The sequence below is a fragment of the Suncus etruscus genome, chromosome 18 (genome assembly GCF_024139225.1).
Source record: "Suncus etruscus isolate mSunEtr1 chromosome 18, mSunEtr1.pri.cur, whole genome shotgun sequence".
Taxonomy (NCBI): domain Eukaryota; kingdom Metazoa; phylum Chordata; class Mammalia; order Eulipotyphla; family Soricidae; genus Suncus; species Suncus etruscus.
Genome location: NC_064865.1, coordinates 6,819,841 through 6,844,628, shown reverse-complemented (window position 1 = coordinate 6,844,628; position 24,788 = coordinate 6,819,841). Strand labels below are relative to the sequence as shown.

At 38.1% G+C, this 24,788-nt stretch overlaps 2 protein-coding genes across 2 annotated transcripts in view; both read left to right on the top strand.

The window, feature by feature from the left end:
• Positions 1–14,203, top strand: part of LOC125996205 (cAMP and cAMP-inhibited cGMP 3',5'-cyclic phosphodiesterase 10A-like) — a 61,731-nt gene extending 47,528 nt beyond the window's left edge. Inside the window, exons 17-18 of the mRNA XM_049765149.1 lie at positions 1,551–1,697; positions 13,972–14,203. Coding sequence (XP_049621106.1) covers positions 1,551–1,697; positions 13,972–14,203 — 379 coding nt within the window. The remainder of the gene's footprint in view (positions 1–1,550; positions 1,698–13,971) is intronic.
• PRKN (parkin RBR E3 ubiquitin protein ligase) overlaps positions 1–24,788 on the top strand; it is a 1,108,857-nt gene that overhangs the window by 953,501 nt on the left and 130,568 nt on the right. The window lies entirely within an intron of this gene.

Sequence of the window (24,788 nt, the reverse complement as noted above, 5' to 3'; positions counted from 1 at the left end):
CTGGTAGGCACGGGGGACCATATGGGACACCGGGATTCGAACCAACCACCTTTGGTCCTGGATCGGCTGCTTGCAAGGCAAACGCCGCTGTGCTATCTCTCCGGGCCCAAGGATTCTTTTTTTTATTTTACACTGGTGGTATTATAGAACTTTAGAGTAACATGCAAAATGAGAGGCATATTATTTCATTAAACATCACAAGTTTACTTGAAATTAAAAGCAGATCATACAGTCTGAAAGTCCTCTGTGATTTTTATTTTAGTTGGCCATGCTCTTCTTTTTCTTTGGCTTAATTTCTTGTCATGAGCTTCCTGCCATGTGGAGAGGGAAATATGACCAGACAGTGCACTCTTGGCCAAATTTACTTCCATTATATTTCTTTTACTCAAGAGGTTTTAAAACAATGTACAAAATTTAGCCTAGACTCCTTCAGCTAAGGAAGGGACCTGTTACTTGTCCATTCATAGAGTCAGGGATTTTAGTATGATGATGCAAACACAGCCCAACCTAGAGTTACTTCTGGGCCTGAAGGAATGAGAGTTAGGAAGTGAAAGAAAGGCAGAAACAAAAAGACCGGTCTCCATTGCAAACAGCGTATGCCACATGGAATTTTTTCATGAAATTTAAAATACTCTAAGACATAATACTGTATGCATTTTTGTTCGTAGAGTTTGAGTTTGCAAAAGTATATATACAACCAGATGTTTTTACAACATGCCTAATGTCTGTCGTAGTAAAATTGACTACCATATATCAACACTCTTGTTTTCAAATGTACACTTTGCGTTATGTTACCTCCATGGCCTTGTGAGGGTTGCTATCTTTTCTATTTGAAACTTTACTTCCTATTGTAGTATGCATAGGAGAGAAAGAAATTGCTCAAGAGAAAGAAATGCCACTGTGGGTAGATCCACACACCTATGTGTGTAACTGTACCTGCATAAGCATGTATGTCAAGAAACGGGTATGCACACAGGGGAGAAAGGAGAAAAGCAAACACTTGTAAGAAATAATCCTTCAAAAGCACATATTTTTCATGTTGGAATATGTAGAGTATTTGGTTGAAAGAAAAATATCTGCCAAGAAAGTGTCCTTGTCTGTTGGCCCTGCCATAGAACTGAATTCGACAGAGTCACAGACTTTAGTAAAAGTCGCAGACTTTGGTAAAATCTTTGTAGTCAGTTCCAACCCTCACTTAACTAGCAGGAGCTGGGTTGTTGTAGGAGAAGAGAGTATATAAAATTGTGCTGAAGTGAAGATATTTTTAAATGCATGGGTTATTCTGCATGACCTAGAAACATACCTGGAAGAAGGAACCCAGTGGGAATTTTCCCATTCTAAGTTGTTCTTTGGATAAGAGAAAAGTTTCTTATTTCACTGCAGATTTTGCTTCATGTCCTGTGACCCCCCACCCCCCTGTTGGAGAAGAAAGCTAGAGACAGAAACTCATTTATTTCTGAGGAACATTATCCCTGCAGAAGCCACATGGAACAAAGGATTCTGTGATGATTTAAAATGTCATGATTAAGGTTGCCATGAGACAAATTTAGTAAGAAACCACACATCCAAAATGCACTGGATCGTGCAGTTGGGGCAGCGCCCGACCCTCCGCAGCCTTCCCCGGGTACGGTGAAAACTCGGCCAGTTGCCAGCGGTGGCTCCAGGGCAGAGGCTCTGGTGTGCTTGCATGAGCGGTGGTGAGTGCGAGGGTTATTTATGGTTATGAAGGGAGCTCACCCACGCCGGCTCCTGCTCGGGAGCCTGGCTCCCTGTGGCACCCGGCCTGCTGGTCTCCCCTGGATTGAAATCCGTGCGAATACCCAGTCCTCCACCTCCACGCAGTCTTCCTAATCAATGCACTTGACGTCCTGATACCCAAACTTACGGATGTCGTCTGTTTTTGTTTTATTTTGTTTGAGGACTACATGCAGAAGGGCTGGGAGAATGGGATGAACACCACGGATTGAGCCCAGGTTGCTTTTTGTAAGGCAAGCACCTTACCCATCTTACTATCTCTGGGGCTGGGCACCCCTAACTAACTTCAGACTCCCGGGCCCAAATCAAAATTTAAACCATTAAAACAAAATTCAAAAGAATTTAAAAATGTTTTTAAAAAATAGTATGAACAATACAATTCCTGCAAGTTTAGTTTCTGCTACTCTTTTTGTTTTTGTTTTTGTTTTTGTTTTTGGGGCCACACCCGGTGACACTCATGGAGTTACTCCTGATATGTGCTCAGAAATCGCTCCTGGCTTGGGGGACCTTATGGAAGCAGGGGGAACAAACAGCGGTCAGTCCTAGGTCAGCCGCTTGCAAGACAAACGCCCTACTGATGCGACACAGCTCCGACCCAGAGTTTCTGCTACTTTTTTTATTCTCACTCCTCTACGGGAAAGTCTCATAACTAAATGAACCCCACAACCAAAGCAAACTATACTGTTTCCTCTTTCTCCTTGCACTCCTTTGCACCCTCTGCCTAAAATGGTCTCTCTGCAGCTCTCATGACTATTATTTAGACTCAACTTTAATGCCACGTTGTCCATTTTTTCCCTTCTTTCAGAAGACCTTTTCATTGCAGATCTTGCTCAGCTTTTTATTGATCTTTTTATGTCAATGAGGGGGATGCATTGAACAAAAATATGTGTATTTTTGTCTTGGAGGACCACACCCTGCCATACTCTGGTTACTCCAGACTCTGCACTCAGGGAGGAGTAGTGGTGATTCTCAGATTCCCTAGAGGATGCTGGAGATGGAATGCCTGTGGGCCACGTGCAAGGTAAGCTCCATTCTGTGTTGTTGTTTTTTTTATTTATTTATGAGAACAATGATGCAAAGAAAGAGGACAAGGTAAAGTTACCGTGGAAGGACAATCACCAATAAACAGAGTTCTCAGAAGAAATCCCCTTGCTGACACCTTAATTTTGAACATCAAGTCAAGGAACATTAACAAGAAATAAAACAGAACCCATGTACAATTACTTTGTCCCTCAAGTCTCCAGATGTACATTATAACATTTCTTAGTGGTACACAAAGCAATTTAAAGCCATAATATTTGTGTAACTCCTGAAACATTGAAGGCAAAGTATTTTTTACATTTCTATGCATATACATATTAGTTTATGTTAACCTCAACTGTGTATTTTTTTAACAGTTTTCCAGATTGTTTTTGCTTGGAAGGAGCTTCATTTTATACGTGGTTGTGGAAAATCCTCAATAATCAAGGAAGAACCAATGATTACAAAAACAGGATTGCTCAAGAGAAAAGGATTGTGGTTGGGGCCCTCCAGAGATAGTACAGATAGATAGCATGTGGTCAACCAGAATTGGCCTGGATTTGACTCAGGATTTGATTCTAGGGTGATATTTTATAGAGAACCCTCTTTTCTCTTTTTTTAAATAATATCTTCATTTAAACACCATGATTTCAAACATGATTGTAGTTGGGTTTAAGTCATAAAAAGAATACTCCCTTCACCAATGCAACCTTCCCATTACCAATGCCCCAATCTCCTACCTCCCTCACCCCGTGCCTATAGAGACAGACACGTGTCAGGAATCAGGATCCCCTCTAAGTGGGAGGAGATCACCTACCTTGATGACATGGGTGTAGTCTTTTTTTTATTGGGAGCTTTCAAGGCTTGATGAGGTGGGTGGAATCTGTTTTTACTTGGGGCTTTTGTGGCTGCATCCAGGAGAGAAACAGTGGACAGGAAACAAAGCTGTGGTTTGATAATGTGGGTGGAGACTTTTGTCAATGTTTCTTTTGAATTGCAAATATTGTTTAATATAGTCCCATTTGTTTATCTTAACTTCCATTTGTTTGGACTTCAATGTTTCATCTTTGAAGATGCCTTTAGCTTCAATGCATGTATTTGGTGGGAATTTCAATTGCACTTCAAGAATAAAACCTGGGGGGCCGGGAAGGTGGCGCTAGAGGTAAGGTGTCTGCCTTACAAGCGCGCCAAGGAACGGACCGACCGCGGTTCGATCCCCCAGCGTCCCATATGGTCCCCCCAAGCCAGGGGCGATTTCTGAGCACATAGCCAGGAGTAACCCCTGAGAGTCAAACGGGTGTGGCCCAAAAACCAAAAAAAAAAAAAAGAATAAAACTTGGATCTTTTGTGATTTTATTTTGCCATTTTTCTTTAAAAAATCTAATTCCAATAAACATAAGTAATATACATCTTGGATCTTGATTTTTCAAAACTTGGCTGATTATTAATAGAATGATCTATTTATAAGAGGTATTTCAAGTTAACTTCATACATTTTAGTTTCCATAACTTCATATAGTTTCTTTCCATGAAATCATCAAGTAAAAAAAGAGAAGTAACCGGTAAGTTTTTCTATTTAGGAAATGGGCAAACTGATGCTTGTAGTATCTGTCTGAGTTTGATCAGCAACATAAGACTCCAAATTTTTCAATATTGTCATCCCAGTAGGAGCAAACCAATTTACAAGCCTACATGGATTCAAAGTCACCTAATGATCAGAAAAAAATAACAGAAAGATCAACTAGCAACAAATAACTTGGTAACCTTCTGACAATGATTTAATGAACTCAGTGTAAGCTAATTAATTTTTGCAAATTTTTTGCTGTACTCTAAAATATTAATTAATATTTATCTGTAAACAATAACAAATATATATATGTGTATATATTGCTTTTGCCTGTCAAGGGGGTACACTTGGAATTGGGTGAGAATCTGGGAACAATGGTGAAGGGAACCTTCATTGGTTGTGGGATTGCTATTGGAACATGAGTGGCAGTAACAAATGTTTTGTAAGCAGCTATGGAATATATGGTCTTTAAATAAAGTGATTTCTATTCAAAAAGATTCTTGTTGAAAGGAAAGTTAAATGGCAAATAGCCAATTTTTTTTTTTTTTGTGGTTTTTGGGTCACACCCGGCAGTGCTCAGGGGTTATTCCTGGCTCCAGGCTCAGAAATTGCTCCTGGCAGGCACGGGGGACCATATGGGGCGCCGGGATTCGAACCGATGACCTCCTGCATGAAAGGCAAATGCCTTACCTCCATGCTATCTCTCCGGCCCCATAGCCAATTTTTTTTATCTTGACATGTATCAGTATATCAAAGGAACTGCAAAGGAAAAAAGAACCTGATTGGTGTTAATGGTGTTGGATAAGAAAAATAATGCTCAAAGATTTATTATAGTTTAGATAACATGATTTAAAGTCATGGCATAGTTGTACCCCACCATCACTACCCTTTTCCACTATCTCTGTGACCTCTTCATCTTCTCATCTTCCTACATTCACACTACATGGTGATCAGTTTTGATGTTGTTGTTTATAATTTTTTTGGTGGTTAGTTTTCTAAGTTTTTTTTTTTAATTTAAAAAAGGGAGGCCAGCTCTTTCCAGGTATAGGGTTAGGGGACACCCCATTCCGGAAGCTTACTCCTTAGCTTGGGGGCTGCTGGGAGGCTTGGCAGGCCCCCAACCATTTCCCTATTTCTCCCCTACTCCAGGCCTTCCCTGGTTGCCGGCCCAGGTGGACTCTATTGTGGTCCTCAGGCTTTCCTTCTTTCTCTCCTGATACTAAGGGGGTGACACATAGGGCGGATGGCGGGCCGATGCAGCACTGGTGTATGTTCCGACATTATGTCGTGACATTCACTAGTATTTTTTTTTCTCATTGGTCTCCATTTCAAAAATTGCGCGGAGTCTAGTACCCCCGCGCATACCATATTTATTTTAAATTAACATGAGAGGATAGACTCTCAGGTTGGGAAGAGACCATTTAAAGTGGGGGTACTATATATTTTCAAAATAAAAATGAGATGATGGACTCTCAGACTGGATAGAGGCCAGTACTCCTTATCTACTTGTTTACTCTCAGCAGCCTTTTGGCCTCTTTCTTCTTTCATTGTGTAATTGTGGTTGATACCATACTAGGTTTCTGATTAGTTCCCATAAACCAGGGGTCCTCAAACTTTTTAAACAGGGGGCCAGTTCACTGTCCCTCAGACCATTGGAGGGTCTGACTATAGTAAAAACAAAACTTATGAACGAATTTTTATGCACACTGCATATATCTTATTTTGCAATGAAGAAACAAAACAGATACAAATACAATATGTGGCCCGCTGGCCATAGTTTGACGGTAAAAATTGAGTCCACTGTCTTAAGTTAGATTGTTTATTTTCCCCACTTTTTATCTTTTCTCCTCTTTATGATCTCTTCAATAAGGTATTTTGGTGAAAGAGTCCCTCTCTCTCTTTCCTTCCCTTTGTTATTTGTTAAATAAGGAAGTTTGTAGAAGTGTCTCTCCACTTACCGTTTATATAAGAACGAAGTCTATTGGATTGTCGGACTTGTTCTAGCATCCCCATAGGCACCAATCTCTCCATGTGATACTGTTCTTCCTTCGCATAGGCCATCAAAATGGGAAACTATATACAAACACATTCTTATCTTATAGAGATGGGAACACACAAATTGTCTGAAATGGTGACAATTGTGTCCACTGTCTTAAGTTAGATTGTTTATTTTCCTCACTTTTTATCTTTTTGTGAACTGTTCAATAAGGAATGTTGGTGAAAGAGTCCCTCAGTTTAATGCTTATGTTTAAACCAGGTCACGGGGATTGTTGGACTTGTTCTTGCAGCCCCCTTATGCGCTGATAACGCCTGGTGGCATTATTCCATGTTTGCATGGGCACATTAAAATGGAAAATACTATACATACAAAAAAGTTCTTATCTAATAGAGATAGGAACACACAAATCTTGTGGTGCAATGGAACCTTACACCCTGAACATTGACATGATGACCTGGCACAGGCCTCAGAGGTTTGGGCATTCTCCATTTACCCCTGAACCAGGGAAGCCATCTATGAAACATCCAAAGTTGTCTATGACATCACCTGGAAGCATCCCTCTACCAGGGAAGACCCTACTGCTGCTCTGACATCGTTTACTCAAAAGAGTCTTCCCTTAACACTGAGAAGATTTAAACAACAACGACAACAACCTGCATACTGGACAGGGCTTTCTGCATTGTCCTTTATTTGTGACTTGAAACTAGACGCTGCTCCACACCATCCTGACTTCAATGTAGAATATACAGATTCCAGGATCTTCAATGCAGAAACATGATACCAACAACAGAGACTGTGTGAAAAATAAAAGTATGTTGGCACTACAGACAATGACCTGGATTGGACAAACGAGTTTTCCTGGAGCCTAAAATTGGTCTTATGTCAGGAAACTGCAGGGGTAGGTTCTCCTTGTATTTAGGCCAAAGTTTTTCCTTTCCATGTCCCCCATACTTTGGTGGGCCCATGCAAACGATACTTGCCACTCTAACATTGTTTTTACAGTGCTCCTTTGACTAAATTTTTAAGAAACCACTAGTAAAAATATCTGGAACTGCAAAAAAAAAAAAAAAAAGATTTACAATAGTGTTAACATAATGGTTTTAGTTACACTGCATTCTGGGGGATAAAGGAGGGAGATAAGGGATATATGCTTGGGAACAGGGATTAAGGGAGGACAACACTGGTGGTGGAAAGGCCCTAATTTATTGTCACTGTGTACTTTAAATATCACTGTGTAAGATTTGTAATTCAATTTGACCACAATAAATATTAAAAAAATTTTTAAAAAGATGGTTACTGGGCCAGAGAGATAGCACAGCAGTAGGGCATTTTCCTTGCATGCAGCCAATCCAGGATCAACGGCATCTCATGTGGTTTTCCAAGCCTGCCAGGAGAGATTTCTGAGTACAGAGCCACAGGGTGTGAGCCAAAAACCAAAACCAAATCAAACAAAAACAAAAAAAACCCACAACAACCCCCACAAAAAAACCCAAAACGATGGTTACAAGGTTATTCAGACTACAGTTTTTTTTTCTCCACAGATAAAGTTGTTCATGATTGAGTTACAATCATGTACAACAATCTTCACCAGTGCGCATTTCCTGCCTTCAATGTTAAGTTTCCCTCTGACCCTCCCTGATGCCCTCTTCTCTCCCGCCTCATTCTGGGGCAAGCATTTTACTTGGTGATCAGTTTTATCTTCCAAAACCAAGAAAAATCTTCTTTCTCCTTTGATCTACGAAGCTGAGACTTCTCTGTGCTGTCTTTGCAAGGCTGTCCACATTATCTCTTTGAAGGCTTTGCTCTTCTTTTGCTAATTCTAATACATTCTTGATAACAACTAAAGTAACAGAAGATTAAGCTTGTTGTTAAATTAGTGTGTGAGGGGTGGTGTTGTTTGTTTTTGGACCACACCTGGTGGTGCTCAAGGGTTATCCCTGGCTCTGCGCACAGAAATTATTCCTGGCAGACTGGAGGGACCAAATGGGATGCAAAGGATCAAACCCAGGATAAGGCAAATGCCCTACCTGCAGTTCTATCTCATTTTATAAATAAAAATTGAAGAGATATTAACTTAAAATGACAATAATTAATTTGGACTGCTTTGCTGTTTTTTTAATATATTTTTTATTTAAGTAACATGATCATAGTTGGGCTACAGTCACAAACCGAACACCCCCCTTCACCAGTGTAACATTCCTCCCCTCCCCCTTCCCATCCCCTGCCTGTATTCGAGACAGGCATTCTACTACAGTTATTTGTTTTTAAGTTCAGTAAATTGTATTTTTTTTCCTTAAAGGATAAGAGTAAAAAAATATAGTAAAGGTGTGATAGTGGCAATCACCGTTGTTTCCATAGGTCCAGAAAAATGGGGAAAATGGAAAAAAATCCTTGACCTGATTACAAAAAGGCCTCTCCCCAGAAGTTTATTGGCATAAGACCGACTCTGGGTTCCAGGCATACCAGTCTGTCCAACTCGAGTCATTCTCCGTGGTCCCGGTGAAACTTTTTCACACTTTAACTATTGTTGGTATCAGATTCTTATATTTAAAGATTCTGGATTCTGTGCATTTCTTTCATCGATGTCAGGCTGATGTGGAGCATCCTCTAGTTTTAGCATACCATTAAATGTGGATCGATCTGCCCAGCAAGCAGGTTGTTGCTGAGCCGTCTGGGTGTTGAGAGCACTCTTTGGAGCAAGTCAATGCCAAAGCAGTGGTAGGTCTTCCCTGGTAGAGGCTTGGATCCTGGTAATGTTATAGACAATTGTGGTTGTTTCCATAGATGGTATCCATTGTTCAGGTGTGTGTGGGCGATGCCCATTCTTCTGAGGCCTAAGCCAAATCATTATGTGGTTCAGGGTATAAGGCCTAATTGCATTACCAAATTTGTGTTCCCATCTCTATTAGATAAGAACTTGTTTGCATATGTATTATTTTCCCATTTTAACGTGTGTATGCAAAAGAGAAGCAATGCCAAAAGATATCGTTGGTGCATCTGGGAACCAACAAATAAAGTCCAACATTCCCCGTAACTTGGTTCAAACATGAATTCTAAACAGAGATACTCTTCTACCAGTATTGCTTATAAAACAGATCTCAAAGGAGGAAAATAAAACAATCAAATAACAAAACCAGTGGGCAAAATTGTCATTATATGAGGATGTTCGAAAAGAGTTATCGGAGAATACATCTGAGATGTACAAAGGAGATACACGTGTCCCTTTTATGTTTTAGAAATAGTCAAGAGGGAGGGTGTTTCTGAGACAACACTTTGGTCTGTGATTTGGACAAGTGAAGAGCAAAATGGAGCCAGGTCCTCCCCGTGTTGCCTGCTGAAGCTTCCGACTCCCCAAGAGGCGTTTGCTTCCTAATTTCTGGAAGTTGGAAGTTCACCAGTCCCCTCCCAGCCTCTTGCAGGAACTAGGAAGCCTGGGGTCTCTTTTAAATTACACCTCGCCAGAACCCACTTGCTGGGACCCTGAGCAGGTGTCCAGTGTTGTTGTTTTTCATCCAGTGTAATTCCCCTGGTGGAAAGAAAGATTCACTTTCCTTGGAATAGTGGAGAAGACTCAAATCTGAACAAAAAGTTTAGTAGTCTATGGTGGATTACTTGCAGAGCTCTGCATATGCTTTCAAACTGGAAAGGGCATGTGTGTACGACTGGCCTTACATAACACACTCTTCATTTGAAAAACTTGAGTTAAAGATATAGACATCACATGGAAGAGTCCAAGGATGACAAATGTAAAATTATTTTTCGTTTATTCTCCCAAGTCTTAATTCGTTAACTTTTGTAAGTTGAACATTTAAAAATATTGTTTTTAGAACAAACATACCTCATTCACTCTGTAACCTGGGAATTTATAAATACAAATGTAAACTACAGCATCAAAACCATTTCACCAAATTGTTTTGAAAGAATGTTCTTGTGGATTTTCGAGATGCTTTGGGGAGCACAACATGCAATGATATCCATTTTAAAGTGAGAGAGAGAAAAAGAGAGACAGAGAGACACACAGAGAGAAGAGTACCCTTTTTGAAAAGAGTATCAAGATATTACTTATACTTGAACTTGGAGCCAGCAGCCTGAAATTGATGTTGGCTTTCCTACTTATTTGCTGGATGACTTTCGTCAAGTTAATAAACCTCTCAGAGGCTTTGTTCTTATATCTATGAAACGTGAATAATAACAGGTATCTTGTAGGTGTCTGAGTATTAAATAAAGTCACACACAACCTGCTCTGCTGTTGCAAGAAAGCTCTTAAGAGAAATCAAAGCATAATCAGTATTAATAGAACCATATTTTACATTCAGATTTTCATTAGACTAATAAAAGGTGGCTTAAGGACGGACGAATGTCATATTAGCTAAAATCTATTTTTCTGCAATAGTTCAAGAATATACTTTAATCAAACGCTAAAACAAACATCAAGCTTAAACATCCCTAAGAATCCAGTATTTAAATATTTCTTTCACATGATCATGAAAAATGGGTTTTTCTCACTAACACAGTACTACTAACACATTCTTATTGTCAATCATTTTGCAATAAAGCACAAGACCATTAAAATCGAATAACGTTGGTCTAAAACTAGAGTAATTCGTTGTTTTGTTGTTTTGTTTTGGTCTCCTTGGTCAAGGGGGGTGACTTTCTACTATAGGTGTTCCCACACCTGTGTGCTAAGTAGAATCACTTTGAAATATTCTAAACAAAGTTCAGATTTCAGATACTTCCAAGTGACTGGTGCCGTGTGTTATGAGGCCCAGAAAAATCTGCATTTTGATAAGCACCCACAGCGCCTCTAATGGAAAAGGTTTCCAAAAACAACTGGAAACTCAAGAGGAGAACACAACCAAAGCTTTCTAGCTCATCTGTGTACCTACTTAAGGCATATCTCCTTTAGCCTACAGATATATGGGTTTTCAGAAAAATGGTTGTATTTTCAATGAGATTGTTTGACCCATTTGATGATTGAATGGGATCGGGAACAAGATTTGATTCTTTTCTCCACATGCAAGGCACTTTCTCCCAAGTCTCATCAGTAGAAAGAACTTGATCACAGGAGCCAGGAGATTCCTCAGGCAGATTTCTGATCATGGTTCCTCAGATGACACTGGGTTTGGGAAGAGTCCTCAATAAGCACCCTTGAGAAAAATCATGAAGCACTTGAAACAGCATATTAGCCTCAAGGATCTGATTAGTGGATAGAAAGAAACATTAGGAAAATGTGGATTCCTATTTTTTGGGGACCATCATTTATCCTGTAGGCTGGTCTTCCTTAGTTATGACAGCCTAGATTTAATATAATATCTATCCTAGACTGTCAAAATCAATTTTAAAGTTAGTATGAGTATAAATTTGATCTTGTGACTGAATATATTTTTTAAATGACCATTCTCTGTATTAAGACATGTAAATGAAAAAGAGAAATTTAATAGTTCAAAGAATGTGATGAGAACACTTTTGGCAAAGTAAATGGTCAATTAGTAGTTTACTGTTACAGAGCTCCAGATTTCTAGATAGAGAGGTTTCTTTACATTGAGACTCACCTATGTTTATCTTGGTTTGTTTACCTTTGTCTAGAGTGTAATGTTTCAGTTTTTTGTTTTGTTTTGTTTTGTTTTTTATTTGGAAGTACTGTCCTTGGAAATAATTGAAAGTGAACTGACCTACACTAAGCTGATTAGCTTGAGTCTTTGCAAAGCTGACAGGACCTGTTATTCCTTCATATTTATATATTTTGTTAACACATGACATTTTATAATGCAATAGAATGGTTCAATTAACTCAAATGGTAAGTTGTCTAAAAACATTTAAAACATCCCATAACCAGGACATATTATGTAGCGATATATCTTATGATTCAAAGGCACATGCAAAAAGAATCATGATATATCAAAACATATATCAATTGATAAAAGTTCCCAGCATAACATAAACACTATCAAGGAAAATAGAAAATAGTGAATATATAGCTAGGACAGTACAGGATACAAGCACATTGAGAATTTTTATAATAAAATATTACAACCATTAAAAGTAATATTTAAAAACTAGGGCCCAGAGAGATAGCACAGCGGCGTCTGCCTTGCAAGCAGCCGATCCAGCACCAAATGTGGTTGGTTCGAATCCCGGTGTCCCATATGGTCCCCCATGCCTGCCAGGAGCTATTTCTGAGCAGAAAGCCAGGAGTAACCCCTGAGTACCTCCGGGTGTGGCCCAAAACAAAACAAAATTTAAAAGCTAAATATTTAGAGTTCTATTACATAATAAAACTGTTTTTCTCTTTTTCATCTTCTCTTTATTATATGTATGGCAAATGAATGAAAATAAAATAGAATATATATTTTATAATGTCTTTAATTCAACCCTCAGCCTTCATGACTTAAGCTTATATATAATATAGAAATTCTTTCTCAAATAACTGAAAATCAAAGTATATGTAAAACTCTGTTGTAGTAAAGTAGTCATAGTGCTACATAATAATGTCATAATCAGATCTCAATATTTTAGCAACCTATTGTGATATGCACATTTAATTTGAGTTTGTTTATAAAGAAAAGCTGTTAGCTAAATAGTACAGACATCATGAGTTTTCAAATTATTTATTCAGAAAGACTTAAGTATTTTATCAAGGACAATTTTAGTTAACAAAGGGAGCCATTACACTGTTTGCATAAGCTGTACAAGTTAGAGTACTAACAGATTTCAAATTATATGTACAAAGTCCAAGAAATAAAATAAAAACAAAGGTTATATAAAATGTTAGTCAATAGAATAGAATGATCCTAAAATGTTATCTTGAGAATCCTAAAAGCCCAATACAGTTGTAGAAACTCTATAAGGTTAGTAAGTAAAATTTAAGGGAAACATAACATTTGTGTCTTATTTTAATCACTATAACAGTTGAAAAGATGTATATATATATATTTGGAAATGTACAATCAGGTCCTATGTTTGCTAGTTTCTCTTGGAAAAAACTTCGAAGCATGTCAGACAGATTTGGTCTTTTGAGTTTCCATAAAACTGAAATGGAAGCAATGAAAATGGTATGCACTTTATTTTTGTTCTTAGTTTTAAGTACAATATTTTGTAAATTACTGCTGTGTAGTTGAGACAAGAGTGTCGTGTGTGTCATTTAGTATGTAAAGAAGATTCTACATACATGGTGATGTACACTGTGATGGTTCATCCAAAAGGTGAATCCCCAAGAAAAGGCACAGCCCTTCAAACAAATATTAAAAAAACTTAGCAAACACATGTGTAAAATACAGCTATCTATATACATATTTATGTGCCATCATTTGAAGTTTATCCATACATTTATGAAACTGGAAGAATCATTAAAATGGGAACATTTTTTCAGCTAGATCAATGGACTGTTTCTCAGTCAAGTAATATTTTTTTGAAGTGTCTTTGTTAGATGACTAAATGTGGGTGATTGAGGCTTCAGCTTCCTAATTCTAAGCAAATATTCAGCCTAAAACCTAAATTTAAAATGTATTTCCAAAAAATAGAATCATTTCCCCTATTTGACTGAGGCACAGTGTTTTTCAATCTAGCGCAGACTAGAAGTTTGGACATCCAATGTGCTGGCCACCAGCAGGTGTGAAATTCCCTGCCCCTAGTCTCATGGTCCTGCCCTCCACGGCCCCTCGGAGCTCAGTTCTGGACGACAGAATCAAGTCAGAAACGTTCCAACCTGATTCCCAAGTCGTCTGGACGGGAAGTCGGGTGGGTAGAGGCAGAGGCCTGCGGGACAAAGGGCAACGCCTGTGGAATGCCTGCGGAAGTTGCCACGTGGCTCTCCCAGGAGATGCTGGGAAGCACCGGACAATGTCCCTGATGCTGGGCTCCTGAGGACGGTCTTGGCGGCGCAGGGTCCTGCTCTGATGAGCGGAACAAGGCCAGAGCTGACAGCAACAGTGAGTAGTGGGCCTCTGCCTTTCCCCAAAGAAAGTTAAAATTCAAGGTTCAAATGTAGCTAATGGTTAGAGCTCTTGGCACAGAGTGGCACATATGTCAGCCTTAGAAGCATGGGAGTTGGGCTTTCTGGCGCCAAGAGCCCCCTCTGGCTGGTACTGCTCGAATCACTTTAGGCTTATAATAATTAGTAATAGTACATGAGTACTTATCAATTAACTTAACTTATTGACATATCCTATAAAGCTCAAAACTTACTTAAAGTGGCAGTTATAAACTAACAGTGAGCATAAATGGATATTGATCTCACATGCCCAAGACTGCTTGCTGTCCTTGGGAGCTGTGAAAGCAGACCTTGCTTATCTTTCAGACCTAGCTGTCTGAAACCTTTTTTTAACTGTCTGAGGCCTCTTTGTTTCTGTAGCTCCCACTTTTCTGGCAGATTTCTGTTAGCAGGCTAGAATTTTAAAATGGAGCAGTTTTTTGAAAAAGAGAAGTTAAAAATATATACATTCTAAAAACATTTAAGAAATTTTTTTTCCTCATCATTAGATCAATGTGAAAAAATGATTCCTAGAGTTCATCAAGAAATAGCAATTGAAGAAGCTAAGCCTTACAGGCCCTCAACATCCATTCTTCAGTTCGGTTCCAGACCAAAGCCATTATCAGCAGTCCTAAAGTCAGCTGTGAAGGAGACTGCATTGTCAAGGTCTGATTTCATCAATATTGTGTTGTCTAAAGCAGAAGAGTTGAGTGAAAACAGTAAACCAGAAACGAGCACTTCTCTTGACAACTCTCCTAAAGTAAATGTATCCTATCCTAGAGTCTATCATCTCCCACTGTCCAGAAGACCAATTTCACAAGCCACCAAAACAAATTCTAGACCACTGCGTATGGTTGAGTTTCCTGTTCCTCGGCCTTGGCCAGGTCTGAGGTTCATTCGGCAAACCCTTAACAAATCTCTTTTGGACCTGGCACCTTATTCATTGCCAGCGAGTCCAGATCCAGGAGTTTGCTTTACAATTCCGATGATCTCTAAACGTAAATTTGACCAGGGAAGGGAATTACATTTAATGGACAAAGAGACAGAAATGAAGATGCTCAATGACATTTTTGACTTATCCAAAGAACAACTTCCGATATCTGACATTCTTCCTGATTCTATAGAAATTCATGTGCCTGAACATGAACAGGTGGAAAGCCCAGGTTCAGGAAAAAAGGCAAGTATTCCTTCATGTCAAAATAGGCATCGCTCGAAAACTTTGGAGCCTCAGAATGAAGAGGATACCATTGAACAACAGATTTGTGATGTATCTGACCAACTTTCTATGGTTCAGAGCGATTCCAACTTAATGTTAGATGGGGAAAGAGAAATTGCCACCGGTGATTCTGAGGCGTCTAATGTTTTAGCTAAAGCAAGTAACACAGAAGTTGAGAAAAATCAGGAACACAGTGCAATTGATAATACACATGGATCTGTTGCAAGTTTGTCACCTTTCACTGGCAATGCTATAGAGTCCAGTAATGTAGAAGCATTAGCAAAATTGCTTGAACAAATAACTCTAGCAACTGAAGAACATTTATTTGATGCAACTCAGGACAGAAGAAGTCCAGGACTTACTTCAGATAGAGTGGAACAGCCTATTCAAAAAAGTACACCAGTAGTAATTCAAAAGATAAGGTGTTCCACCAACTTAGTTAAATCTACCTCGATTAAAGTTCAGAAATCAAATGCAATTAGTCTCAGCTCAACCAATGACACAATTTTCTCTAGAACTCGTGCAAAGGAACGTGTCCAAAATGTAAATGTGAAGTCAGCACAATCCAAATCATCAGCACATGAGACTGCGAATAAAATCCAAAGGCCTTCTGTTACTAAGAAAATGAAAACACATTCCGGGGGTTCTGAAAGTGCTTTTTCTGATACAGGACTGTCTCCAAATCAACAAATACCCCCCAAAACTGATAGTAGTAGGAGAGGGATGAGAAGAAAAATGACTCCAGAAGATAATTCACTGGTTGAAACAAAGATTTCTAGAAAAATTAAAAGACCTAGAACTCAGGAACATATTAAAGAGGATTCTTTTACTTCTTTTGGTAAAGCAGCAGACCCTAGTGGGCCTACCAAAAAAACGAGAAGGGATAAAATAGAAGCTGCAGGAAATACAGAACAAGATGTAAAGTCCAGTTGGCAAAAACAATTAAGTATACGTAGGCAAAATGTTAAAGACCCCAAAAATCTTGGGCAATTTCCAAAAATCTATTGAAATCTGACTTATCCAAGCAAAAACCACCAGCAGCTGCCTCGAAAACAGCACTGGCAGCTGCTTCCGAAACAACATTGGCAGATTTTCCTAAAACACTACCTGCAGACTAATTGTGCTTTAAGCACCTTGACACACAATAAAAAAAAGAAAGAAAAAGACTATGTTATTGGCTAATTCTGTTTTAAGCATCTTGAAAAAACAATTTAAAAAAAGTAAAATACTATGTTATTGTCTTGTTAGCAAGCTTAAAAATTCCTTGTCATTACCATCTCCATTACTCAGAGACTCCTTATCCGTTTAGATTGGACTGTCTACTACTAGCAGCTGCAAACACAGTTTTAAAAGGAAGAGAAATGTCAAATTTGTCTCAGGTCTAGTCAGAATGCCTTGTATATGCGAGTAAATCAATCTTGCTGTGAAGGTAACAGCTACAGAATAACAGAAATCCCTCTATCAGGTTTTAAAACTGATCAAATGTGATAGGGCCTCAAGTATAATTTAATCAGGACCCAAAAAATTATCATTAGACTTGAAAAAGTAATGTAAAGAAAAACAGAGGTCTATTGCAATAAGTGGTGCTCAATGTTGACTATTAAAATAAATGAACACTCAATAAGTGAGTGTTCTAAAATAATATTTGATGGAATAAATAGTGTGTCTTGAATGGAACACTCAATTTTGGTCATCTAAAAACAAACTGCTTAGTTGACTAAGCTTTTAATGGTCTACTGTGAAACAGAAGAGTGTTTTTATATTATTTTCTTACCAAATAACACAAATAATGAAAAATGATGAAAATGCGTATACAAGATTTTACAGTGTGAAGAAAGCAGTGCGAGTGTGGCCTTGTAGTAAGGTTAGTGATGCTGCATTGCCTTTTAAAAATGGACTATAACTTGGACTTTTCCACTTCTTTAATGATTGGAATCAAATGTGCATTTGAGCTGCTTGACTATGGAACATGCAACTAATTTCATGGACTTCTTAAATGAGTAACTGAAAGATCTAAATATAATTTAACATATTTTATTTCTTTGCATGACTTCAAATAAAAATTGACAAGAGAAAAATGAAATTATGGAAATAATGAATATCTATTGCAAAATCACAATATTTGTCCAATAGTAAAATATTAATATAATATTACCCAATTGGCAGCAATCCATTTGAATTAAAAGGAAACTCACCTGGCTTTAAGAATCTTGAGAAAAAGATCTAATCTTCATCAAAAGAAATAATGTTTTTCTGTTATTATTGAGAATTTTAGACTTTATTGTAATATTATAAATATTATAACTCAATGGTTGTCTGGACAAAATTTTTGGAGAACATGGATTTGATGAAAATACAATCTGATTCTAGTAATTCCTTTTCAAAATATGATCGTATTGAAAAATAAATTACATTGAAATTTTAACTGCATTGATGTGTGTGTTTATTTCTATTTAAATATTCCAAGAAGTTTCATTTTCTTTAGGATGATATTTCATTGCTTAATTATATCAACTTTTATACTCTAAAATTTGTTTATAAACTTCACAACTGTATACAGCTTAGTCATGCATTATCTTTATTTTTGTTTTTTAGTACTTTAATATTTGGGTTTACAAAGCTTTAAAAATACACTTGCAACTGCAAATCTAATACCAGTGTTAGTGTCTTTTGACCAATGAGATTGGTTTCCATTCATCTCATATCAACACCTTTGTAAATTCATTTTTGAATAATTTTTTTCTGATCAAAGTGAATTACAAATCTTTCACAGTAATATTTTAGGTACATATGTGACATGAAATCAGGGGGATTGTCGTCACCAGTGGGGTTCTCCCTCCACCTCTCCTCCCAGCATGCATCCCATATCCCCTGCCTTTGCCCCAGGGCTACTAGTATACGTGATCCCCTCTCTGTATAGCTAGTTGTAGAATGGTATCGATTCTTTTGTCTTTGACTTTGGATTTGGTGTTTAAGTCTGATCTTTTTTTTTTTCATTTTTAAGGAATATTCTAGTTTAGTTCACAAGCTTACCAGACTATTATTATTTTCATGTACATAATCATCTCATGTCTAAACATATAAATGCAAATCTGTGATTTCTCCAGAGTCCTTAAAATATATGATTTTTATACAACACTGACACAATTTTTTAAACTTTATGTAGCAATCACACACAACTATTTTAAAGGAATTGTCTGACATAATGAGTTTGTGGAAAAATGAAGAAAGTTCGCATTCACCACATTTTACAAAAAAATAAATACATGAAACTAACAACGATAAATATGGGTATCTGTCATTATCTAACCACAAATATATATTTATGGAAGTATTTTTATGTGAGATTTATTCTCATCATTGGCATTTAAATAATGTGAAGTCACAGATAAGTATTTCCAAAATTAAGTCACCTCAGCAGAAAGTGGATTCTAGCAAAAAGTTACCGAATTTCACCATTTAAAAGTAGTATTTTATAGTGTTTATTGGTTGAGAGTAACATTAGTGAAAGTATTCACCCTGTAAATGTCATTTCAGAAGTAGAATATTTCATCTATTTTAAGCTACACAATTACATTTGAACTGAAATCTAGGATTAAAGGAAAGTTAATTACTAGTTTTTATATTGATCCAATTCATATTTCTCAATAATAACTAAATCAACAAGCTTAGAAGTCATACCTTTATTAAATTTTCAAAGGTGTATGTCCCCAGAAACTTTGTAAAAAAATAAAATTTCCAAAATACTGAATATAGTATACAATGAAAAAAAAGCAGGCCAACCTACCCCCCAATATTAAATACAACAAATCCTCTTTTAAAAATCTGGGTTCTCATGTACATTCTTAGTTACTAAAATATTTTATTTCAATATGCTATTTCAAAGATTCGGTTCTGTTCAAGAAAAATAAGAATATTTTTCATATTTTATTTTGAAACACTGCATGTATTAAAGAATAAAAACTACTCTTTTTTTTATAGTGACTGAAGTTCATTACACAGAATTATTTACAGTACAAACAACTACTCTCTTAATAGCTTCAGTAGTTCATCCATTTATTTTGAGCACAATACAAATATTCTCTAAAGCCAACTGTAAACATTGGCTTTAGAGAATTCCACCTGAGCAAGAATTAAGAATAGTGATGAATATTTTTGCAAATGTGTTTGTAATAAAATATATCAGTGTTCAAGCAAGTTGCAAGATTTAACAATATTAAGTCTATATTTAGAAAGATTTGTTCTATTCTAGTGAGAACTATTTCTTGTTTTGTTTTGTTTTTTGGGGGGACCATATTTACCTATGTAGACTTGGAGGTTACTCCTGGCTCGGTATTCAGGATTCATTCCTGGTTTTGTGCTCAGGGATAAATAAATCCTGGCAGTGCTTGGAAACAATTTATTATAAAGAATATGTAATTACATTCTACCATTTGCAAGGTAAGTACTTAGACCCTTGTAGTATCTCTGAAAAATAATAATATTTTAGTTTGTTTGTTTTTTGGGGTCACACCCATTTGACGCTCAGGGGTTACTCCTGGCGATGAGCTCAGAAATCGCCCTTGGCTTTGGGAGACCACTTGGGTCACCAAGGGATCGAACAGTGGTCTGTCCTAGGCTAGTGCTTGCAAGGCAGCTGCCTTACCTTTAGGGCTCCCTAGCCAGCTCCGACAAATAATAACATTTTTAAATCAGTTTGTCTAAAATAGTACTGTGAAAGATATGTAATCCACTTTGGCCAAATTAAAATTATTATAAAAATAATCTCAAATTTTATTTTCAATTCATTTTGATGTTTATTTTTTCATTTATTTTTGGTTATAGAGCATTACAGTGCTTTCCTGGAAACTATATATTTGTTTCTATTATTTTTGTTTGAAGTTCTACCTCCTCCACATTACTGTACTGTGTATCAATATCAAAGACATCATGATGCCTTCGTATTATAAGATCTTGAAGAATAACAGGCAAGGAAATCAAGTAACGCCTCTGGTGTTAAGGCAAAGAAGCTTGACACATAGTTGGAAGCTGAGGGGTTTATTTCAATCATATTTTAAATGCTCTGCACAGAACCCTTTGCTCTAATATTTTTCCCCCTTTAATTTCCAACCAGGTACTTCTTTCTCCATCCCTCTTTAGCCATCTAAACTACAATCATAACATGCGAAAAATAAATAGCACAGAGCAATGACTACCATGTCTCTCATCACAAAACAGATTCCATACACATAGAGACAATAAGTTTATGAATTTTCCTACTAAGCATTCCTAAGTCTAAATCTAGAAAGGTGCTCAGGAGGTACAGATGGGCATAAAACCATATGATCAATTCTCTTCAAGGGTTCAAACTAAATCAGATGAAATATGACCTAATAGGATGTGAATGCCCATACTTTATTGAAATTTTTCTACAACCTGTTTAATTCATGATAATCCTTTAGAAGTTTCTTGTGTGATTTTCAGCATATGAAATTAGCTTTCAAAGCATGAATAATTTTCAAAGTAATTTTAATTTACTTTTGTAGCATGACGTTTTTCTGTTTTAAAAAATTATAGTTTTTATGAAGTAATTAGTCTTAATACCTGGTAATAAGATATACTCATTCCAAAAGATAGTCCCATGACAACAGTCTCATTACAAACAAGATACTCATTTATTATTTCTGCCCAAATAGACCCACAAGTCTATTGAAACCAGTCTATTTGCATCCAAACATCACTAAGTTTTTCTATTCCTTTCAATTTCCACAATGTCAGACATTAGTGGTCTTGAGACATTACTCACTTCAAATTTCTGTTCTTGCTAATATGATGATTATTTTTAGCAACCGTCTTAAGTGGGCAGCTTCAATACTTAATCAAACATTATTCAGCCTGTTTCTATGAGAATGTTTTGGATGCTGTTAACCTTAAAATAAGCAGACGGAATAAAATGACCTCTTCTTATTGAAGGGACTCTATTTAGTCATTGAAAGGCTGAATACATCGGGAAGGTCCAGGATTTCTCATCATTATGTCAAAAACATATTCCTTAGATTTCTTATTGCCTGGTGCTATTTAAACTGGGACAAAGAATATTTTCACCACTTAAACTGAAATATCAGATCTCCCGAATCTTCAGATCCACTCTAACTGTGCCACTGATGCTGTTTCTCAGGCCTCCTAACATAGATATGAACTATACCATCTGTTTCCTTAGATTTCCAGTTTGCCTATTCACCTTGCATACCTCGAGACTTGCTAGCCTCCATATCCATGTAAGCCAATTACTTAAAAATAACTCTTTTTCTCTATCTTTACCTTTGTCTCCTCATACAACACTTATTAAGAAATTCCCTCGGGGCCGGAGAGATAGCATGGAGGTAAGGCGTTTGCCTTTCATGCAGGAGGTCATCGGTTCGAATCCCGGCATCCCATATGGTCCCCCGTGCCTGCCAGGAACAATTTCTGAGCCTGGAGCCAGGAATAATCTCTGAGCACTGCCGGGTGTGACCCAAAAACCACAAAAAAAAAAAAAAAAAAAAGAAATTCCTAATACATTTCATATTTCCCCTTTCAGAGGCAATATATTCGCCCCATTGCCTTATTTATATTTTCAGCACAATAGTGAATACTCAAACCTCAACCTTAAAACTTAATTTTAAGTATGAAATTCATACTTAAACTCATAAAGGAGTTTAGTTTAGGTCCAGGCATCAATATGTCCAAACGTTCACAAGTATTCCAGTGTATCTTATTTAATTTTTTTCAAAAAGTAGAAATAGAGGGCCCGGAGAGATAGCACAGCGGCATTTGCCTTGCAAGCAGCCGATCCAGGACCAAAGGTGGTTGGTTCGAATCCTGGTGTCCCATATGGTCCCCTGTGCCTGCCAGGAGCTATTTCTGAGCAGAGAGCCAGGAGTAACCCCTGAGCACAGCCGGGTGTGGCCCAAAAACCAAAAAAAAAAAAAAAAAAAAAAAAACATAGTAGAAATAGAACTCACTCCTACATAAATATCCTAATATAAGAGAAATACACATGAAAATATAAGCATTATAGTGTGTAAAACTAATTACTTTCTCAATAAAGCCAGTAAATGTGGGAAATAAAATTTGTAAAAGGCAATAATCTGTAAGAAATACTGGAATAGGGGGCCGGAGAGATAGCATGGAGGTAGGGCGATTGCCTTTCATGCAGGAGGTCATCGGTTCGAATCCCGGCGCCTCATGTGGTCCCCCGTGCCTGCCAGGAGCAAGTTCTGAGCCTGGAGCTAGGAATAACCCCTGAGCACTGCCGGGTGTGACCCCCCCCAAAAAAAAAAAGAAAGAAAGAAAAAAAGAAATACTGGAATAGGCACCGGAGTGGCTGGCCATGGGAGCTATCAGGACAGGTGAAGGGGTTTGCAGTTTCTGAAACTGCAGCAACTGTTTCCCGCTAAGAGGGTGGGGGGCAGAATTCACTGCTTCTTAAGCTTCCAAATTGTCACCCGACTCCTTTACACTCGTGGGGGGTGGCAGTGGGGGTATTTCTTCTTCTCCCTTTAAATACCACCTCCTTTAGTCCTGGAAGGAGTGAAGGAGACACCTTTATATTTCCATCAGGCTGTCATTCTGCACTACTCTGAAGCTTGAGTCAATAGTAGCACAAGTCTAGTAAAAATTAATACTCTGAAGCAGAAGTTTTCTAATAGCTCCCTTTTCAGAAGAAAAAAGAAAGAACTGCCTTCTTGAATCCAAAGAACTGAATTGTCCCACGTTCACCTGAATTCGCCACTGCCGCCGTTATCCCAGATTTGCCCGCCAGAGGGCAGTATGGCCCACTTTGGGAAGCCTTACAGTCAGGACTGGTTTGACAATCAGAAAAAGTTCTTTACATGACTGAAACCCAAACACAATCATGGATGTAATCAAGGTGTTTAAATTAAAAAAATATATATATATATAAGCTCTGGTTTCTTAAGGTTTTGTTTCTTGCAGACAAGAGCATTTATCCGGGGCAGTAAATGAATTATTTTCCCACCCACCAGGCTCATTCACTTGAAAATGTAGCCATTGGAAAGACCCAGAGACCAAGCCAGAAACAGGGGCTGGAGTGATAAGACAGTGGGTAGGGTTTGTCTTGCACGCAGCTTACCGAGGTGCTATCCCCAGCATCCTATATGGTCTCCAGAGCCTGCCAGGATTACCTTTTGAATGCAAAGCCAGGAGTAACCCTTGAGTGTCTCCAGGTGTGGCCCCAACACAAACAAAAAATAGCAGGCCAAAAAGTAGACAAAAGCGGGGAGAGAGAGAGAGACAGACAGAGACAGAGACAGAGAGAGGAGAGAGAGAAAGGAGAAGAGAGAGGGGAGAGAGAGAGAGAGAGAGAGAGAGAGAGAGAGAGAGAGAGAGTCTGAAGAGATAGTGCAGCAGCTAAGGCCTTTATTTTGCATGTCCCAGACCTTGGTTTGCTTCCTGATATTCCACTGCCCCCTAAGCCCTGCCAGAAGTGACCACTGAGGACAGCTGGGTGTGGCCCCCAATCCCAAAACATTAAAAGTTAAAATAGAGAAAATGCAATCAGCAAGAAGACAGCAAGGACCCCATATACCCTAGCAGTAGCAGAGAAAGGCGGGAACAAGTTGTTCCAACAGAGGAAGGAGAGGGCAAGGGCAGGGATCAGAGCTGTGAGGCGAAACCGTTCTATCTGCTTCCAGTGTCAGCATTTTCCCTGAGCTGGTTTGTACTGGAAAAACTACTGAAACTGCATGTAACTCATCAGACTTCTCACAAGTGTATTTTCAAAGCTAAAGAATTCATTTGGTAAGCCTTGTGCTTGCAAACCCAAAGTTACTTATAACAGCTTCACTTTGTTGTTGTTGTTGGGGGGGGGGCTACACCCTGTGACGCTCAGGGGTTACTCCTGGCTATACGCTCAGAAATCAATCTTACTCCTGGCTATATGCTCAGAAATCAGTCCTGGCTCGGGGGACCATATGGGATGTCAGGGATCAAACCAAGTTCGGTTCTGAATTGGCTGCATGCAAAGCAAACCCCTATTGCTGTACTATCTCTCCGGCCCCAACACCTTCACTTGATAATAGGGTCCCCCCTTATCCCAGGGAAGATGAAACTATTTCCCCAGCGTTGGAGAAACAGGCCAGGGCTTAAGGCTCTTGACTTGCACATAGTCAACTGAGATTAGATCCCTTGTTCCCCTGAGTCCTTTTAGAAGTAATCCTGAGTACAGAGCCAGGAGTGAGCCCAGAGCACCACTGGATGTGGCCAAAACCCAAACACTGATT